The sequence below is a fragment of the Chelon labrosus genome (genome assembly GCF_963514085.1).
Source record: "Chelon labrosus genome assembly, chromosome: 23".
NCBI classification, from domain to species: Eukaryota; Metazoa; Chordata; class Actinopteri; order Mugiliformes; family Mugilidae; genus Chelon; species Chelon labrosus.
The window spans coordinates 8687113-8703983 of NC_140356.1; the positions used below are offsets into that span (position 1 = coordinate 8687113).

Sequence of the window (16871 nt, forward strand, 5' to 3'; positions counted from 1 at the left end):
AATTATGTAATTTGTTATTTATCATCACGGTTTAGTTTGTTAATCCCGTGCAGCCCCTTGTGACTGCATGTTTCCTCCTCTGGTCAGATGAAGAGAAAGTCATGGTGAGTCGCTTTGAAGGGAGGGGAAAGCAGCCGAGGTCAGTTCACACCGGATCCAACTCGGCCGAGGAGACAGGAGAGAGGACGGCAGCGCAACCCCTGACCTCCCCCACCCACCATCCTCTCTATTTCCGTATTCAAGAATTCAAATGGAAGAACCAAAGAAGACTGTTTGCTCTGAGGCATCGTGTAGAAAAACGCACATTGAAAGGATCTCAAAGTACATTTTGTATCAAGCAGGGAGATTTCTGATTGTTGCAAAGGGGAAAAACAAAACATATGATTCAACATGCTAAAACATCTCTCCTCTAATGGAGCTAAAGAGTAACACAGGAAGCTTAACTTACAACTTCGAAAATCAATCAACCTTTCAATAACACGGCAACTGCCGAGTCAAACACGAACCCTACAGATGTTCCAGCATATGGATTTTTCCATTGTAGTCTCCACTGTTCTCTATTTGGACAAAATCAAAACAATAAAAACAATTATCATTTGACTAGGAATAGTTTATTAAAGGTGAGAAACAAAACAAAAAGCCACAATCCATTTGTTTAATTGCTTAAAAGCTATGTACATTATAAATAATTCCACTACATTACAACCGTTTGTTTTTCCTAGTCTTGAGACCTACATATTGAGATGTTACTGTCTGGAGGGCCTGGCAGAGGGCAGAGGAGAGTGATTCATGATGTTCTGGGACCGGGAACATGTTTATTTACTTCTCTGTTCGCATTGAATACAACAGCTGGAGAAAGTCTTTGTGTGACAGCAAGTTAAGTGTACCGGTGTCTTGTTATTGTTCAGAGGGAGGACCAGGAAGTAGCTGGTGGACGTTTCTAGAGCTAAAACTGTGAACACATCTTCGGAGAGAGAGCGCTTCTTTACTGAAGCCACACGGAGGATGTTTTTTTTTTTTTGTTGTGCTTTATGATCCGGACAGTTAGAGAAACGCTTAGATCTTCTGACGAGCACATTCATGAAAGGTTGCCCTTTCTCTCTGAGGTTGAAACACTAGCCTGGGTTTTGTGTAAAGTACTCAGTCCTTGCCCATTTTTGTTAAGCGCTAACTGCCCTGCTGAGGCTCTTGCTGCTGCTGCTGCTGCTGCTGATGTGAAACTACAGGGTTTAAATGTGAAGCGGAGGACCACGAGGCGATGACAGACGACGAGGGTATGCTCTGCACGCCGCCGCCGCCCCCGCCGCACATGGACGTCGTCAGCACTACGACGCTCTCCTCCGCCACCTCCTCCTCCTCGACGGTGATCCCTCCGCCGGCGCCGGAAGCCTTCATGGAGCAGTCCACGCAGATGTAGTCTTCGTTCTCGGCCATTTCGCACGAGACGCCCACGCAGACCTGGTGGAACCACTCGTCGCAGCCGCCGTCGCACTGCACCCAGTCCACCTGGAAACACACGGACACATCCAGTTATGTTAGCGTGAAGTAGGTCAACAAGAAGAGGCTCCTTGTCAAGGAAAACACAAAATACTGGAACAGAATATGAGTAATGTTTAACCACTGCAGGTCAGTCAGTGTTTGATCCACTTAACGGAAGGACTGAGCCAAAACAGAACCAGCCCCACACAGAGAGACTGGATATGATCTTATGATCAATATCCTTCTGTAATTATTATAGATTCATCAAAGCAAGAAAAGCACAGTGAACTTCATTAAACGCTAAGACCCTGTTTAGACATGGTACTAACATCAGTCCAAAGTGATCCAATCCCAAGTGGCCCATTTAAATAGTGAACAAAACAAAGACACACTGATAGGCAGTTTAGGCTTCAGCGTTAATTTGACCCCGCAGCTACGGCGTCAGCACAGAGCACCTTCCCAGAGATGTCACTACGCACTGCGGAGATGCAGATCACAAGTGCTGTGACTGGTCCGCTTGGTAGTAGTGTGTTTCCACTTTAGTATTTCCGGCTGCTTCTCCATCTCCACAATTTTCGAATTGGTTGTTTTAGATCAATAAAGATGGGACACATCAAGGAAAGGTTAACTGAGGAGGTTCGGAGATACAAACATTTGTACGACTTGTCTTCAGTGAAATTTCGGCGAACGTTTCAGTCACCATCGATGAAAGTGAAGCAGGAAGTAGAAACAAAAATTAACCCGACTGGAAAAAAAAAAGCGTCTTTGTCCCACAGTACTTTAAATGAGCCTTAAGGAGGAACCCGAGATGTGGTCTGGGCTGCTTGCGACCACATTCTTTCAGTGGTGTCAACACATACTGTATGTGTCCTGAACACATTGACAGGCCACCTACTTAGCTGACATATTTTAGCATGAGCAGAGTTTCGCCCTAAAAAGGAAACAGAGTTGTAAGAAGTGTTGTAGGTTCATTAGTAGAGAGCCTTTTAAGATATGTTGTATTTATAGCAAATTAGATTCTTCATTCTTAGTGTGATTCTGTAATTGTGGCAAGCTAGCCCTGTGATAATGACGATGGATGCAAAGTAGCCATGTGGACTTAAGCCTTCTGGCTAATTCTGGCTTTTTTAACCATGTGTAATCATGTGTTCTGTGAAATTGCACTGTCCCTTTCTTAAATAAACAGTAAACAATAAGTTTCTGTATTTCCTCTTTATTTTTTCACTGCTGCAAACAGCACAGCAGTGACATAACTCTACGTATGGACGCTTCCAGGGTTCAGAGTTTTGTGTTTTCTCTGTGATTTAGAAAGGCTTCTCATTTCATAACGTTCCACAATTTGTATCATATCCCCACACTGAGGTGCACACACATCGTGGTTCTGAAATGACGGCGGGAAGACAGCAGCTGTTTGCACAATACTGTAGCCGAGTGATGTCGGTGTTGATTTGCATGTACAGCGCAACTGTCAGAGTAGCCCACTTGTGAACCAGTTACCAAGGACGCATGTTAATACCAGGTGTTATGAGGGAATCAGGACATGAAAAGGCAGCCGGCAGTCATTCTATGAGTGTAGTCACAAAGGGTTTGTGCATTTTTATATATAGTGTGTTCAACCCTGGACAGATCACCAGTTTGTCAACGAGCTACGACACAGAGACAGATGTCACACCTACTGATTATTCTGAATCAACATTGGCAATGACTGAGCACATTTGACGAATTAAACGGCAGAGGAAATTTCCAAATCCCGATACCGACCGCACAGCTGTTAATCATCCCAAAATGCAGGTGCTGCCGGTCTGGTTCGGAGCAGCACCTTCAGAATTTCATCATCCCCTCTCCACATACGCAGCTGCAGGCCTGCCGAGTCCTCCGCTCTGATTGGCTGCCAGAAGGACACAGGTGGGACGGAGACTGGCCACTGGTTAACTTTAGGCTGCCGTTTCCCGAACAGGACCACGTCGGTGTGCGCTGTTAATACGTTATGTGTAACTCTACTTGAGGTGTTCCAGTGCTGTTATCAGCTGTTGATATTCAATAAAGTTACATGGCATTCATTTTGAGAAATGTTCGTTATTAACTCTGTTCTAAGCAAACAGACAAAGCTGTGTCAGTGACCGGGTCACGTTTAGTTGGCAGGACTGATGAATGTGATGTTACTGAGGAGAAACACGGCGCAAAGAGTACAGGGAACATGACATCATGCCCTATTTCCTTAAGTTCATTAAGTTCAGATTTCCGTCAATCTGAACTTATTGGAATTTTATAATGCAGAATGGAGTATGTTGACTCTTGACATATTACACATCAAGCAGAAGGAACTCCAGTGATGGAAGAGTTAGAAGTAAGTAAAGAGAATCAAAAAGCGATTGTTGCAAGAAGCGTTCCAAATGTGTTATAAGATATAGGAGTGTACATCAAGTCTAAGGGGTATCAGATCAGTTTGTCCTAATCTCTTAGATGTGGTCTACTACTAAATGTCTGCTGATGTTCCAGTTTTAAAAATTTTGTTGGGGGTATTTTGGAGCATTTATTAGACAGGAGAGGAGAGAGACGGGAACAACCTGCAGCAAAGGTCCCTGATCCACTAAGCCCATATTGATCTCCACCTATCACTTCCATTCAATTATATTGTAAAAAATCTCATATCAAGAGGTATGATGTGAATGACAAGTTCACTAAAGTTCACTAAATTCTGTCAATGTGAGTTCTTACAATACTGAAAATTGCAAAAGGGGTTTTAAAGGTCAGCGATTTACGTAGTGTGCAATTGGGAAGTAGAAAACTGTCAACATATGCCAAGAATTGTCACGTTGTCTGGAATGCAAATGCATCACTTCCAAAATATTTAAAACACAACTATAGAACGGTGCAGAGTCACATGGTCACCCCTGACCCCTGTTAATTGGTAATCTATAGCTGTGTCCATCAATCATCTATGACTCTCTGCGTGTTCTTCTTCTACTACAAAACACGCCTGAATCCGAGGTGCTGAGGAAAATACATTAAAAACATTAGATCACGCTCTAACATTGTGGATGATAAAGGCACGTGTCCTCACCTTATCTTTGCAGGGTCTCTGGCAGTTCTTGGCTGCACATACTGCGTTCTCATCATTCGAGTCCTCGGCCCCTGACCAATCATACTTCGAGGGAATGTCCAGGATCTTCTTCTCCTTCCTCTTCTCCAGTCCCTCCCTGATGGCCTCGGCCTTCGCAGCGGCCTTCTCCTTCCTCTTCCTCTCCTTCTCCTCCTTGGCTAACCGTTTGGCCAGCTGTTTCATCTCGCGGTTCTTGTCCAGGTTGAGCTTGAGCTTCTTCTTCTTTTGTTTGCCCAGGCTGAGTTCGAGACCGACTCTTTTTAGCTCTTTGGTCTTGGGAGGTCTGATTTCTCCCATCGCGGCGACTCCACCTGCAGCTGCGGCGGCCATTAGCATGTGGTGGTGCTCGGCTCTTTCCAGCTTCCGTTTCCTTTTCTTCTCTGAATCTTTGAGTTTGATCTTCAGAGGCTTCTCCATCAGAGAGTCGTCAGGCTGAAGAAAAGGAAGAAAAGCTAAAATTACACTGATCATTTCCATTTGGTATTATGTACCTTCTTCTTTCTCCATCATAGTTACGTCATCAGAACTGACCAGAATCCCAACATTTAGTCACTATCCTGCATTTACAATGGGGTCCAGCTGTGAAATAAGGTTGCATAATGGATGACCTCCCTACCTCCATGACCTGCAGGAATCTCTCCTCAGAGGGAGGGTGCGTGGCCTGCAGGATCCTCCAGATGTGCTGGGTCTCATCCAGGGACACCTCCAGCAGGTCTCCCAGCATCATCAGCTCCTCCAGCTGGGCCTTAGCCTGAGGGGACAGCTCGAGCACTGGCGGCTCCAGGCTCCGGGGTACCAGAGGGGTCTTCCGGGGCTGCTTTCTGGGTGTGCCCAGGTCTGGAATGTAAATATTCAGAGTGTGAAAGGTTTCTATCGGAGGAAATGAGGAAGTGTAAAACAGTAAATCATAATAAGTGAAGCTCACTTTGCACGCAGGACTTTGAGGCGGAGGAGTAGGCGTGTTCGGCGCAAAAGGAAGGCGTGGCGGCCGGCCACATGTGGCTGACCACCTCCTCTGACTTAACAGGAATCTCCTCATCGCAGAAGAGGTAGGGCTTCACCTCACCTGGGTCCTGGAACCAAGCAGGCACAACAGGCAAGGATTAGAAAAAAAATAATAATAATGAAAAAAAAAAAACAAAAAAAAAACACAAGGCATCTGCAGCCTTGCATACCTTCATGTCATAACCATAAGTCTCCCTGATGTCCTCATCAGAGTCCGTCTCCTCATCGTCATAGTCTACAGACGGCCGTGGCGACGTGGCTCTGCTGAAACCAGACTGCTGAAAAGTTTGGATGTGGCCCTGGTGAACACACACACACAAACATGCACATACACACATATGCTTATAATGACTCTAATGTTTTCTCAGACTTCAACTGAGACTGACATAATATATTATCAGCAGCAAAATAGCCCCAGTGCAATTTTATTTCCAATTGATCCCCTATAAAATTACCTTTTCCAAAACAGAAATATATATTTCTTTCAGTGACATGTGTAATTTCCTGTATTTCATCAACTTGTAGATGGCCAAGCCAATCTTGTGGTCAAGCTCATATTGAGACATTACTGCCCTCTTCTGGTGCATTTTATATTTACTTCCAGACCCACACACCATAGGAGTGATTTCTACCCCTACAATCAAACCCTCCAGCTCATGCTCTGCCGTTGTAAAACACCAATTACAACAATGTACAATGATTAAGTACCTGTAAGTCAGGGTTTGCGGCTGCCTTCTGCAGCTCGGCGTTGATGATCTTCTCGGTTTTCTCCCTAGCAGCCTGCTCCACCATGCGCTGACTCAGCACAGACAGCTTTGCCAGGGCTGAGGACAGCTCCTCCGTGGCCAGAGCTTGACGTGCTCGGTCCTGTTGGGACAGTTAGACCAGCGTAAAGACGGGCGGATGTCAAAAGGAAACTTGTTCAAATTAAAAGTGATGGATGTCGGGTTAGAAACTTTCATCGAGCATACCTGCCAGCTCATTGCCCTCTCCGTCAAACACTGGAGGGCTTCTCCTTCTGGCAGCCGCACTGGCAGCTTTTGCAGCGAAACCAACAACGACAGAATGGTCTCTAGTCTCGGCCTCCTCGACCGCTGGCACAGCGGACACAGGAATTTGGAGTCTTTACTATTGCTCTGCCAACCCACACCCATTTTCTTTTGAGATCCCGTCTTAGGGAGAGGAACACAAGCTCCGTGGAACCAGTCTTTACAGAGCTCACACTGCAGCATGAAGCCGCTGGCAGTCTTTCGGCACAGGCAGAACTTGACCTCCTCGATCCGGTCGGCCATGGCCATCTTGGCTAAGTTGGCGGCACGGAGTGAGTGGATGGCCTCCACTTCTTTCTGCTCTTTGGCTTTGAAGGCTGCTACAACAGTGGAAGGGTCTCGCACCTCCTCGAGGCTCTCCTCTAGGTCGCTCAGGGCGTCGGGGTCAAACACACCTCTCTCCTTCTCCATCAGCTCTTTGACGCGCTTCCGCTTGCTCTTACTGTTGCCGTACACTCCAATGTCGACACGCGGACTGAGAACCTAAGGAATGCAAAACATTTTAGAAACTCCCAAGACAGAGATTTTTTCATCTCATATGTAAACGACAAATCAAATGTCTTCATGGTGGCCCACCTGGAGCAGCGTGTACGTGGAGTTCTTCTTGAGAAAAGTGCGAGCAGTCCTCTCCCTCCAGGCTCGAGCTGAAGCCACCTGTGACTCCACCTGATTCAGCGGATCCAGCCGGACAGGGATGGAGCGACCCCTGGCCAGCAGGCTCTCCAGCTGCTCCAGGTAAGCATAGCTGCTGCCGCTCTGGATGGCCTCCACCTTGGAGGTCCACTCCTTGGCCTTCTGCAGGGCCTCTCGGAGGGCCAAAATATTAGGAAGATACGCGGGGATGTTCCTAGCTTCGAGAACGATGCTCTCCAAGGTCACCATGCTGTGTCGAGGCCTGAGTTTATAACAGAACAGAGCAGCAGGGGGTGATACGTGTGTCTCTGTGAGCTTTATGTGAATTATAGTTTGGTTTGTGTTTAATTACTCATTAAAAGCAGAATTTAAATCTTACCTAGCCTGCAGGCAGGCACGAGCTTTGTCCTCCCATCTCTCTGAGACAGTGAGGATCTCCTGCAGTTCAGCCATGGCCTTCTCAACAGCATGATGGGGAGCTAGACCCACCCCAGAGTCTATCAGCCTCTTCATCAGCTCCAGAGTGACACGGTTGGGCTCAGCAAGAGTGACACGAACCTGGGATTCAATGTGGATCATAAATGAACTAATATCTCTTATGAAGAATAATGTTCTGCACAAGCTTTTTGGGATGTATTATCTGAACTCAACCTTCACACCACCACAGAAGTATGTAGAAAAGCCTTATCCTGTTACCAGTCAATAGAACTGTTGGTTATACTCATAATCACAGCTCTGGGTGTTGTTACATGGAGCCAGAATGACAACGCTTCATTGGAACCATGTTGTGCATCTAATAAAAGCTCACCTCATCCAGCCAGCGGGCCTGCTGGAGCTCCTGCTTGAGTCTAGGCAGCTCCGGCAGCTCTATATCCAGGCCACTGCCCAGGTCCAAAAGTGCCTGCAGCTTGGAGGAATCGGGCATCTCGTCCGACAGCGCCACCTGGGCTCGCTCATGGAAGTCCTCCACATTCTCCAGTAACTCCTGAAGACACACAAGGATAGTATCAGAAGTAGTTCAACAAAAAGAGGACGTAATAGTCTGACTGAGAAAAAAAAATGGGACTAACCTTGACTTGTCGCGCCTGGCTGACGATGCAGGGCAGCCTGTAGAGCTGATCCACGAAGGCTTTGAGCTCATCCACCGTCAGTTTGGTGCGATTGCGACTGCTCTCCGACCGCAGGCGGCTGCTGGAGACACACATGGACAAACAAATACAATTTAGTTCCCCTCGACCAACAATTACATTGATTTCCACAATCAAAATATTTGCAGGCTAAGGGCGACAGGTCCCCAACTGGTGTGGGATTAATCCACATATTGCTTTTCTGTTGGATTGAATTAAGGGGGCTGTGTGTATCCATGCTGGCTGACCTGTGTCTCTGCTTGCGGCTGAGCAGCAGCTGCGCTACAGAGGAGCACGTCTCTGCTTCTTTGACCATCTCCCTCAGGCGACGGAACAAAGCGTTCTCAGGATACTTCCTGTCCTCTGCGTCCTCTGCCAAGACCTTGAGCTCGATAAGATCTATAAATAGTCAAGAAAAGAGAAGAAATTAGTCACAAATAGTCACAATTAGCAGTCCTTTATGTATTTTGTAGTAGTATTTAAGACCTTTTTTGCTTTTCTGGTCTGCAGCCAAGGCCTCTGTGACTCTTTTTGCCCAGGTGTCATAGGACTGCGCTCGAGTCTTCACGCCATACAGCATGGAGGGAAACTCCTCCAGATCGTAACGATACCTGCAAATATATCATGTAAATATCTACTTTAGAACATGGTGTATGTGGATACCAGACCCCATGCTGTGCATATTTTTGTTGAAAGACACTGTTTGTAAAGCACCAAAAGGAAATCTCGTACCGAAGACACTTGTCGCCCAGTGGACAGTCACATAGATCAGTTGCATGGTGCAGACAAACCAACCGATCGGGGCTGCAGGAACAGGTCAGTGCAGACAAGAAACATGTTGTCTTACACTTGTAGCACTGGCGCTCGTCATCTGGAAGAAGCTCAAAGACCTCCTGTTCCGACGACAGCACTCCCTACAGTCGAAGGAATTAGAGAGAAGTTCAGATCCCCTTTCTAAACCAAGAAAAGGCTTTTTATGGTTATGTTCAAATACAAAGTCAGCCAGCGCACCATTTCTTGCACAGCTTGTCTGAGTTTCGTCTCCTCCTCCATCATCTCTCCCATTTCTTTGAAGACGGCAGCAGCCAGTTCCACGTCGAGGCTTTCTGGATCGGCGGCCATCTTGCACAGCAGCTCCTCGTGGGAGAAGACGCAGTAGCGGTGGAGCCGTCGGTAATGGGCAACACACTGGCGGCCCATTGGTAACTGCGATGGAAAAACATACAATACATACTCAGAATTTAAAAACATTATCAGTTCCATGTCTTAGATGACAGAGGAAGTTGCTCTTTCCCCTCACCCAGTCAGCGGTGCAGAAGTTTACAGCTTCTGCAAAGTTGTATCCCTGGTTGAAGCCACTGTGGTAGGCCCTGGGAAAGGTCACCACAAACTCTCCAGCACACTGATTGGTCCTGTACACCTGAGGGAAGAATCACACATAAATATGAGACTAGTAATTAATGCAGACCACATGAGTGATCAGATCAAATGTTCTGGCCCAGGTTACATACAGGGACACCATGCTCCATAAGGATATTGGGATTCATGATGGTGACCAGTTGATGGAGGAGGTCAGGTTGGGAGTCAAACAGCTCTGGAGCCAGCTTTTTCATTACAGCCTCAAGCTTCTCAGCAGCAGAGGCAGGCACTCCGTACCAAGTCTTGGGTTCACCCCTGGAGAACAGAGGAACAGGAAATAATAAGTTTTCTCCTACACAATGCACATGCGAAATAAGGTTAATTTTCAAGGGCGTTAGCTGTTACACTATTACGCAATCTCACCAGTGCAGAAAATTGATGGAGTAACTCCAGTGGTCCTCGATGTGCCAGCAGAACGAGGAGAAACACATGCCGACGTAGAGCCAGGGTACCTTCATGCCCGAGATGTCCACGTTGATGTGAGTGAGCACGGACTGCTCCAGCACCGGCATGTTGTTCAGGTTCCAGCCTGAGTTGGCATACTCCTGAGAGAAGAGGAAAAAAGTACTTTTATATTCAGTCAAGGGTAAATGTCCCATTTTTACTTAAAGTAACTCGATTAAGAACATTTTTTCGAGTTTAATTAGTTGTAGATCTGTTAGAACTTAATGTGAACATATTACAGATTGTAATATATAGACGAAGTAACTTAGAATGCGTTCTCCTGGTCGACTGGATGGTCAACATGCTCTCGTCTGACCAAATTCTCAACTGGAAAAAGTTTTACATAGATAGTCTTTCTGGATTCATTTCACGTTTGACGCTGTGGGGGCCTGGACTACCTGTGTGCATGCGACACCGTGTCAAGGAAGCAGTTAGCATGGCTGCATCTTGATAAAACTGATGGAAAACAGGTCACCAACTGACATGGCATATCATCAGAAAACATTCACTTGTTATCATTACATGTATTTATAATTTATTGAGGCCAACAAAGCCACAGTTTTGTTCTTCTAAAGCCCCAGATTGACCAAGTTTTTTTTTGATTGACTATAGCCCTACAGGTAATCTTCTCACCTCCTCATCACCCAGCAGCCGCCTCTTGCCGTCCCTGACGGGAAACCCGCTGCCCACGTCCTTAGAGCTTATGTCGGCTCCGTACTCCACGATGACATCCTCCTCGATGCTGCTGACAAGACGCCAAAACTCCTTCTCCACCAACTCTGTGGGGACCATCTGTGGGCACAAGGGGGGGCCGAGTATAATCTCCTGCTTTACTGTATCACTGGAAGGCCTGTGAGCGTGACATTTGGCCTTTAACAGAGTGGATTTTACATACGTGAACAGGCATGTTGAAGTAGTCCGACTTGAAGTGGTCGGCCATTTCACCAAAGCTCTGCAGAGTGTACTCCCTCACAGCCTGCTCGAAGCCAAACGCCTCCCTGGGTTTACTGCACTCCTGTGAAGAAAAATGAATAAATGTTACATAGACTGTATATAAATATGGACAATGCGTCTCCACTTCCTCCCACTGGACAAACTGACGCCAGTATTCCCCCCGGGGATACCATCATGGTATCTACTTCTCTACAGTCTATAGATCAGCAAGACGACTTTCCACCATTACCTCAGCTACACACTTGGGGCACCGCCAGTCCCCCTTGGGCACATCCTGCAAGGGTGGGATGAGGCAGAACGTGTGGTAGCTGTCGTCACAGCCGTCACAGAGCAGGAGCCGGTCCTCCTCGTCGCCTCGACCGCACACCAGACAGAGGTAGAGGTCGATCTGGGGGATCAGTAGCACGGAAAAAACAAATATTGTCAAGCCTTTAGCAGGTTACTGAGTAATTCATAATGCAGTTAACACTCAACACTATTGCAGATGCTAAACACAGTTGAGTGACACTCACAAAGTTGACCTCCAGCGTCTCCTTGCGCGGTCTCATTTTGATAGCAAAAGCCTGGGCTTTGAGGTGACGCTGCTTCTTGCTGAACCCATCATCTAAGTCACAGTGGAGAAGTAAGATTTAAAACACTCCTAACAGACGCACACCGTAGTCTTCTGTCTGCCATGTGAGTAAAAAGACAAGTCAAGCAAAAAAAAAAAGCACGCTTACCAGCCGCTACAATCTCCAAGCCAACCATTTTGGGACTTGTTCCAAAGAGTTTGTGGCCTTTTGGCTCCTTGTTTTCCCTCTAGAGAAACAGAACAAACAACAGAAGACGGTGAGACAGAGTGATCCTGCTAAAAGGCCAAGTGTTAAGATGGCCTCTGGAGAGCATGGCTGCCACAGCTGGGAATCTGGGAGAGGGACGCCAAGAGCAAAGGTGTCAACGTTACAAGGACAAAACTCTTCTGCTTGGGACCAAGTTGCAACAATATCATCAAAGATTACATGCGATGAAATGTATTATTACAGAAAACAAACACTACAGTACTGAGGCAAGCTTGGCACTATCTTCTGGACAGATGACTAACAGGAATATAAAGGTTTTGCAGCAGATTTTCCTGAAGCTTCTCTGCCTTTTACCTCTGACTTTAGGCGCCTGGAGCGTCTCTCAGGCAGAAGCCGCTCTTTGTTTTGCGTTGCGTCGCCCTCCCCATCTTTCTCCTTATCCTTCTCCTCCTCTTCCTCCTCCTCGTCTTGCTCCTCTTCTTCCATCGCTTCCTCGCCCACTCCCTCGTCTACGTCGTCCCCATCATTTCCATCATCATACAGCCGCTGGAGGCCCTGTTAGAGCGACAAATGCGGTAAGTTGATCGGTGCTGTACAGCGCTGTGGATATCTACTTTTGGGAGTTGCTGTACAGGAATACTGAAAACCACAAAAACTACTTCCATTCCAATTATAAAACTACTTTTGATCGTGCAGTGATGACATGCAGCGCAGATAATCTGCAGTCAGCACCACTCACGGTTAGCGTGGCTCCAGACTGGAAGAGCTCGTAGGGATAAAGGATTCTCTCATAGTGGGAGCGCAGGAGCGAACCGGTGCCTTTGCCGGGAGGGAAGCCCATCCGGCTGGCCACGTTGGACCATCTCTTCTCTTTACACACCGTCTCAAAGCCGCCTTCCGACGACACAATCTGAAACGCACACGTGAGTACACAATCAGCATTTTTGCAAGTTGAGTGGACGTGAACAACACGTGGAAGATGAGGAAGAAGTGGATCAACAACTACATGCAGTGTGCAATTGTAGCATCCAACTGAAGTATGCCTGTAATGTTTAATTAAATAAATGATTTTATTTCAGGACGTGTCAAAGCATCACTCTCATTTTCAGCATCTTTTAAAAGCAGTGTTATACATTAAGTTAAAAAGAAAACATGCAAAGAAACCTATTTCAAACTGTCTAGTTTTTACCTTGCTGAGCTGATAGAGGTCCAATATCTTTCTCTCCACATGAGGGAATCGAATCTTGGATCCCTGCAGCTCCCAGAACTTTGCGATCTGATCCAGAAAGTTGAGCTTAACCCGAGTGAGGGCCTGGATGAGAGGAAGAGAGAGAGAGAGAGAGAGCGAGAGACAGAGAGAGAGAGGGGAAAGATTATAAACACAAGAGTCCAGTGTTCTGCTGTTACACATGCCAAGCGCCTCAAGTCAGGTTATGGCTGAATGAGTGCAAATTTGATACACAAACATGCTATTCTAGTCCTGTATTGGAGCTGTTCTGCTGGGAACAGAGTCTGCACACACGTCCGCCACCAAGTGTTTATGAGCAAAAAAAAAATTTCAGCTCAGTTTAAGTTGAAACAGCGTCAGAAATTTGGTAATTCAACTCTATGATAATTTTGGAGAATGTAGGATGGTGGATTAAATTAAACACAAACGTGTTTCTGTCATTCACCCTAGCCCACTGGCCACTGGCAACAGGGCTGTTGAAACAATAGGAACACGCAATCCAAATCAATGGCCCTACAAACCACAGCCGGCGAAATGAAAACACAGTTGAATCAGCAGCACTCTTGGTTATTTTTAAACGAATGCTGAACACCATAACCTTCATGAAGATAATATTTAGGACTGTTAGAATTAGAATATATTAGAATACATTTGAGAAAATAAGAGACAAAAACCAAAAATGTCAGGGGTCCCAGAGTGGAAAATGGTTGGGACATTGTATTTCCCAATTTATTTATATGTGTACCTAATTATTTATTACATGCATTTGTTTTGACGGACATTTTGCAAATCTGAGATACAGGAGAGGTCTGACCCATCCCAAAATAGGCCCTCGATCCTGAGGAGGAGAAAGAGCCTATTTATTAGGGAACTGTCAGTCTATGTTGTGTGTTTAAGAGAAGAAGATAGTGTTCTAGTCTGCCAATCATACTAATTCACTCCATAAGGGTCCACAGAGACATGGATTCATATATACCGATCAGCCACAACATTAAAACCACCTTCCTAATATCGGGTAGGTCTCCCTTGTTCCTCCAAAACAGTTGTAACTCATCAGAGAATGAACATGGGCCTTCTGAGGGTGTCCTGTGGTGTCTGGAAACAGAATGTTGTTAATGGGGGCCTCTGGGTTCTATGGGTTGAGGGGAGGGGCCTCTGTGGATCTAGTGAATTTGGAGGCCAGGTCAACACCTTGTGCTGTTTGTTTTTTTGAGTTGTTCCTAAACTGTTTCTGTGTGTGTGTCAGGCTGCATCCTGCTGGGGATGGCTGCTGCCATCAAGGGGTGTCATTGCTATGGGGCGGGGGTCTCTGGTCTGGTCTAGGTGGGTGCTACATGTCTAAGTAACATCCACATGAATATCAGGTCCAAAAGTTTCCCAGCAGAACATTAAATTGTCACAAGATGGTCAATGTTATTTACTTCTCCTGTCAACGGTTTTAATGTTGTGGCCGATCGGTGTACGTCCTCACGTAAATATTGGTTGTTGTTGGGTGTCAGGAACATTTACAAGCATGTTAAGGAGGAAAAAAAAAAACGACAATAATGATCAGCACTGATGAGTTAATTAAAGGCGCACCCTTTAAAGACGAAACATACTAAAACTGTACGCAAGTAATGTTCTTTTCCACCGTGTTCTTCATAAAACAAAGGCTGGCAGACACCTTTAGAGCAGCGCGATGCATCTCTTTGGCAAACTCACCTCGAGTTCATTAAGTCTTTGTACTCTGGGAGTGAAGCGGAAGTTGCGTACATCGCAGGCAAAGGGAGGCTGCCAGTCCTGAAAGACAACAACACAAACATTGGGTCTTCCAAGAACAACTTCGGCAATGAGGAAACGTCTGTAACAACACTGCCATTTTAGACAAACTAGGGTATTTCTGACGATTTTTTGTGTGTTTCTCTGTAAAAATACATTCAAACAACAAAACTATCATTCAAATGGTATAAAAGTGCAGCTGAGATTTTTGTACAGTAAAAAAAAATGTATTCAGAATATTCTGAAGAACTATTTTTGCTAGCCACACAGACACTCAGCTCAAAATCCTAGAAAAATAAAACTATCTCTATGTCTATATATAACATATAAGTACAGGTTAAATAAGGATCTGACAGGAGCTACAGGCCTACATGCATGTGGCCCAATGTCGCATCTTAGCAGCTAACGTGGTACAACCATCCCTGTAACTTAGCTAGCCACCAGGAAAACAAAAACAAAGCAATGGGAACCAGAACTGGGGGATCTATTTTCACATTTTTAGAACTTTTCTGAAGAACTAAATCTAACCAGTGTCGCACAAGTGTAATATGTGTGCAGCTGGGTGCAAATAAATTAAGCCTCATTTGACCTCTATTACTGTGCAGTAATGGACACTAGTAACGCAAAAATAATTCAGGCCCAAAGTGAACCAGCGCTCTGTCCACGAAAGACGTGTTCAAAATGTGTGTTTACCTCGGGGGGCCGGATCTTGCAGATGCCCGTTTTCTCTGCAATCGGTCGGATCTTGTTGATAAATCCTAAAGGATCCGAGAAATCCTCCCAACTCGGCTCAAACACCGGGCATTCAGGAGGAGGGACGAACTCAGCAAACGCAGACATGTCGGGAGAGGATCCGGTTGAAACAGTCTTTTAAATATAATGTCTGGTGGTTAAAAAATAAAAAAATGCACAGCTCAGTAGTCCATGATTATCTGCAATAATTGTCTTCCGGGGGGGACTTCCTCCGTGTCCATCATGATGCTTCAAGTCGAAATAACAAATCACTTCAGTGACAGGCGGATCATAACATGGTCAGAAAGTGAATGCGAAAATACAAACAAGCAAGCTGCTGCTGCTGGTGAATGTTTCCCCCCATCATCCGTAAACAGAGGTCCAAGCCAGGCCGGGGAGTCTCCACAGCTACTCCCCTACCCGGGACGGAGGGCAGGGTCAGTCCGAAATCCAACCATTCCTTCACTTAAACAGCTTCACAAAAAAAAAAAAAAAAAAAAAAAATCAATCCACAAAGACGATCGCGGGTTTTGAAAGGAAGTTTGGTAACACACAACAAAACACTCCAGCTTTACAACGCTGGCTGCGATTTCACGTTACGCAAGCTAACATAGCTGTTGCTACGTCTCTGTACCTCGGCAGTGCATGATTTCTCGATGAGGATGCATCTTTATTAAAGTTATCTACGGTTAGCCGAGTCCTGTGGCTGGTTGCATTGTTCGTTGGGTAACATAATACTGCTCGCTCGTCAGGCGTCCTCAAATAAACGATGTCCCCCCACTTCTGGACCGCAGTCAGTCTGGACCACAACAAGGAGGAGGCTAGCAGCAAGCGTACTTTGTTGACTGATGTCTTCAATCCGTAAATCAACCCCCATTCATTGAAGCACTTGATGCAACGGAAAACTAGCATCCAGCTAATCAGCTACCGTTGCGCAGCTAACATTTGCCTTCGCCGAAAAAGTCCACTGAGCAGGGCAGTCCGCCATGTTTGAAATGCGTTAAACGCAGTCACATGGGACAAATGTGACAACCTATTTGTTTTGTTTTACCAGAGAAGACTTTCAGTCTAATTTAACGTCGTCTGTAGGTACGGTAGCCGCATTAGCTAACGTGCTAGCCACCACTAGCAAGGTGGGGAGAGCTGTTATGATGCCTTCAG

The 16871-nt window shown here is 46.0% G+C and overlaps 1 protein-coding gene across 4 annotated transcripts; it reads right to left on the reverse strand.

Moving 5' to 3' along the window:
- Positions 1 to 600: 600 nt before the first annotated feature.
- kdm5a (lysine demethylase 5A) lies at positions 601 to 16841 on the reverse strand. 4 transcript variants are annotated; one of them, XM_084573548.1, is made up of 28 exons: positions 15672 to 16841; positions 14922 to 14999; positions 13182 to 13304; positions 12732 to 12902; positions 12347 to 12547; positions 11933 to 12011; positions 11726 to 11817; positions 11443 to 11601; positions 11155 to 11274; positions 10893 to 11051; positions 10179 to 10360; positions 9908 to 10070; positions 9697 to 9816; positions 9408 to 9602; positions 9129 to 9310; positions 8883 to 9007; positions 8645 to 8795; positions 8340 to 8457; positions 8078 to 8254; positions 7649 to 7827; positions 7213 to 7531; positions 6559 to 7119; positions 6296 to 6454; positions 5758 to 5886; positions 5508 to 5655; positions 5199 to 5419; positions 4544 to 5014; positions 601 to 1506 (listed from the first exon to the last, which is right to left on the reverse strand). In XM_084573548.1, the coding sequence occupies exons 1-28, from the start codon at positions 15816 to 15818 to the stop codon at positions 1168 to 1170; spliced, it is 5268 nt and encodes a 1755-aa protein (XP_084429674.1). In that variant the 5' UTR covers positions 15819 to 16841; the 3' UTR covers positions 601 to 1167. The 4 variants fall into 4 exon arrangements, with proteins under 4 accessions (XP_084429674.1, XP_084429673.1, XP_084429672.1 ...); XM_084573547.1 differs by having other exon boundaries at positions 8340 to 8460; XM_084573546.1 differs by having other exon boundaries at positions 11443 to 11610.
- Positions 16842 to 16871: the final 30 nt, after the last annotated feature.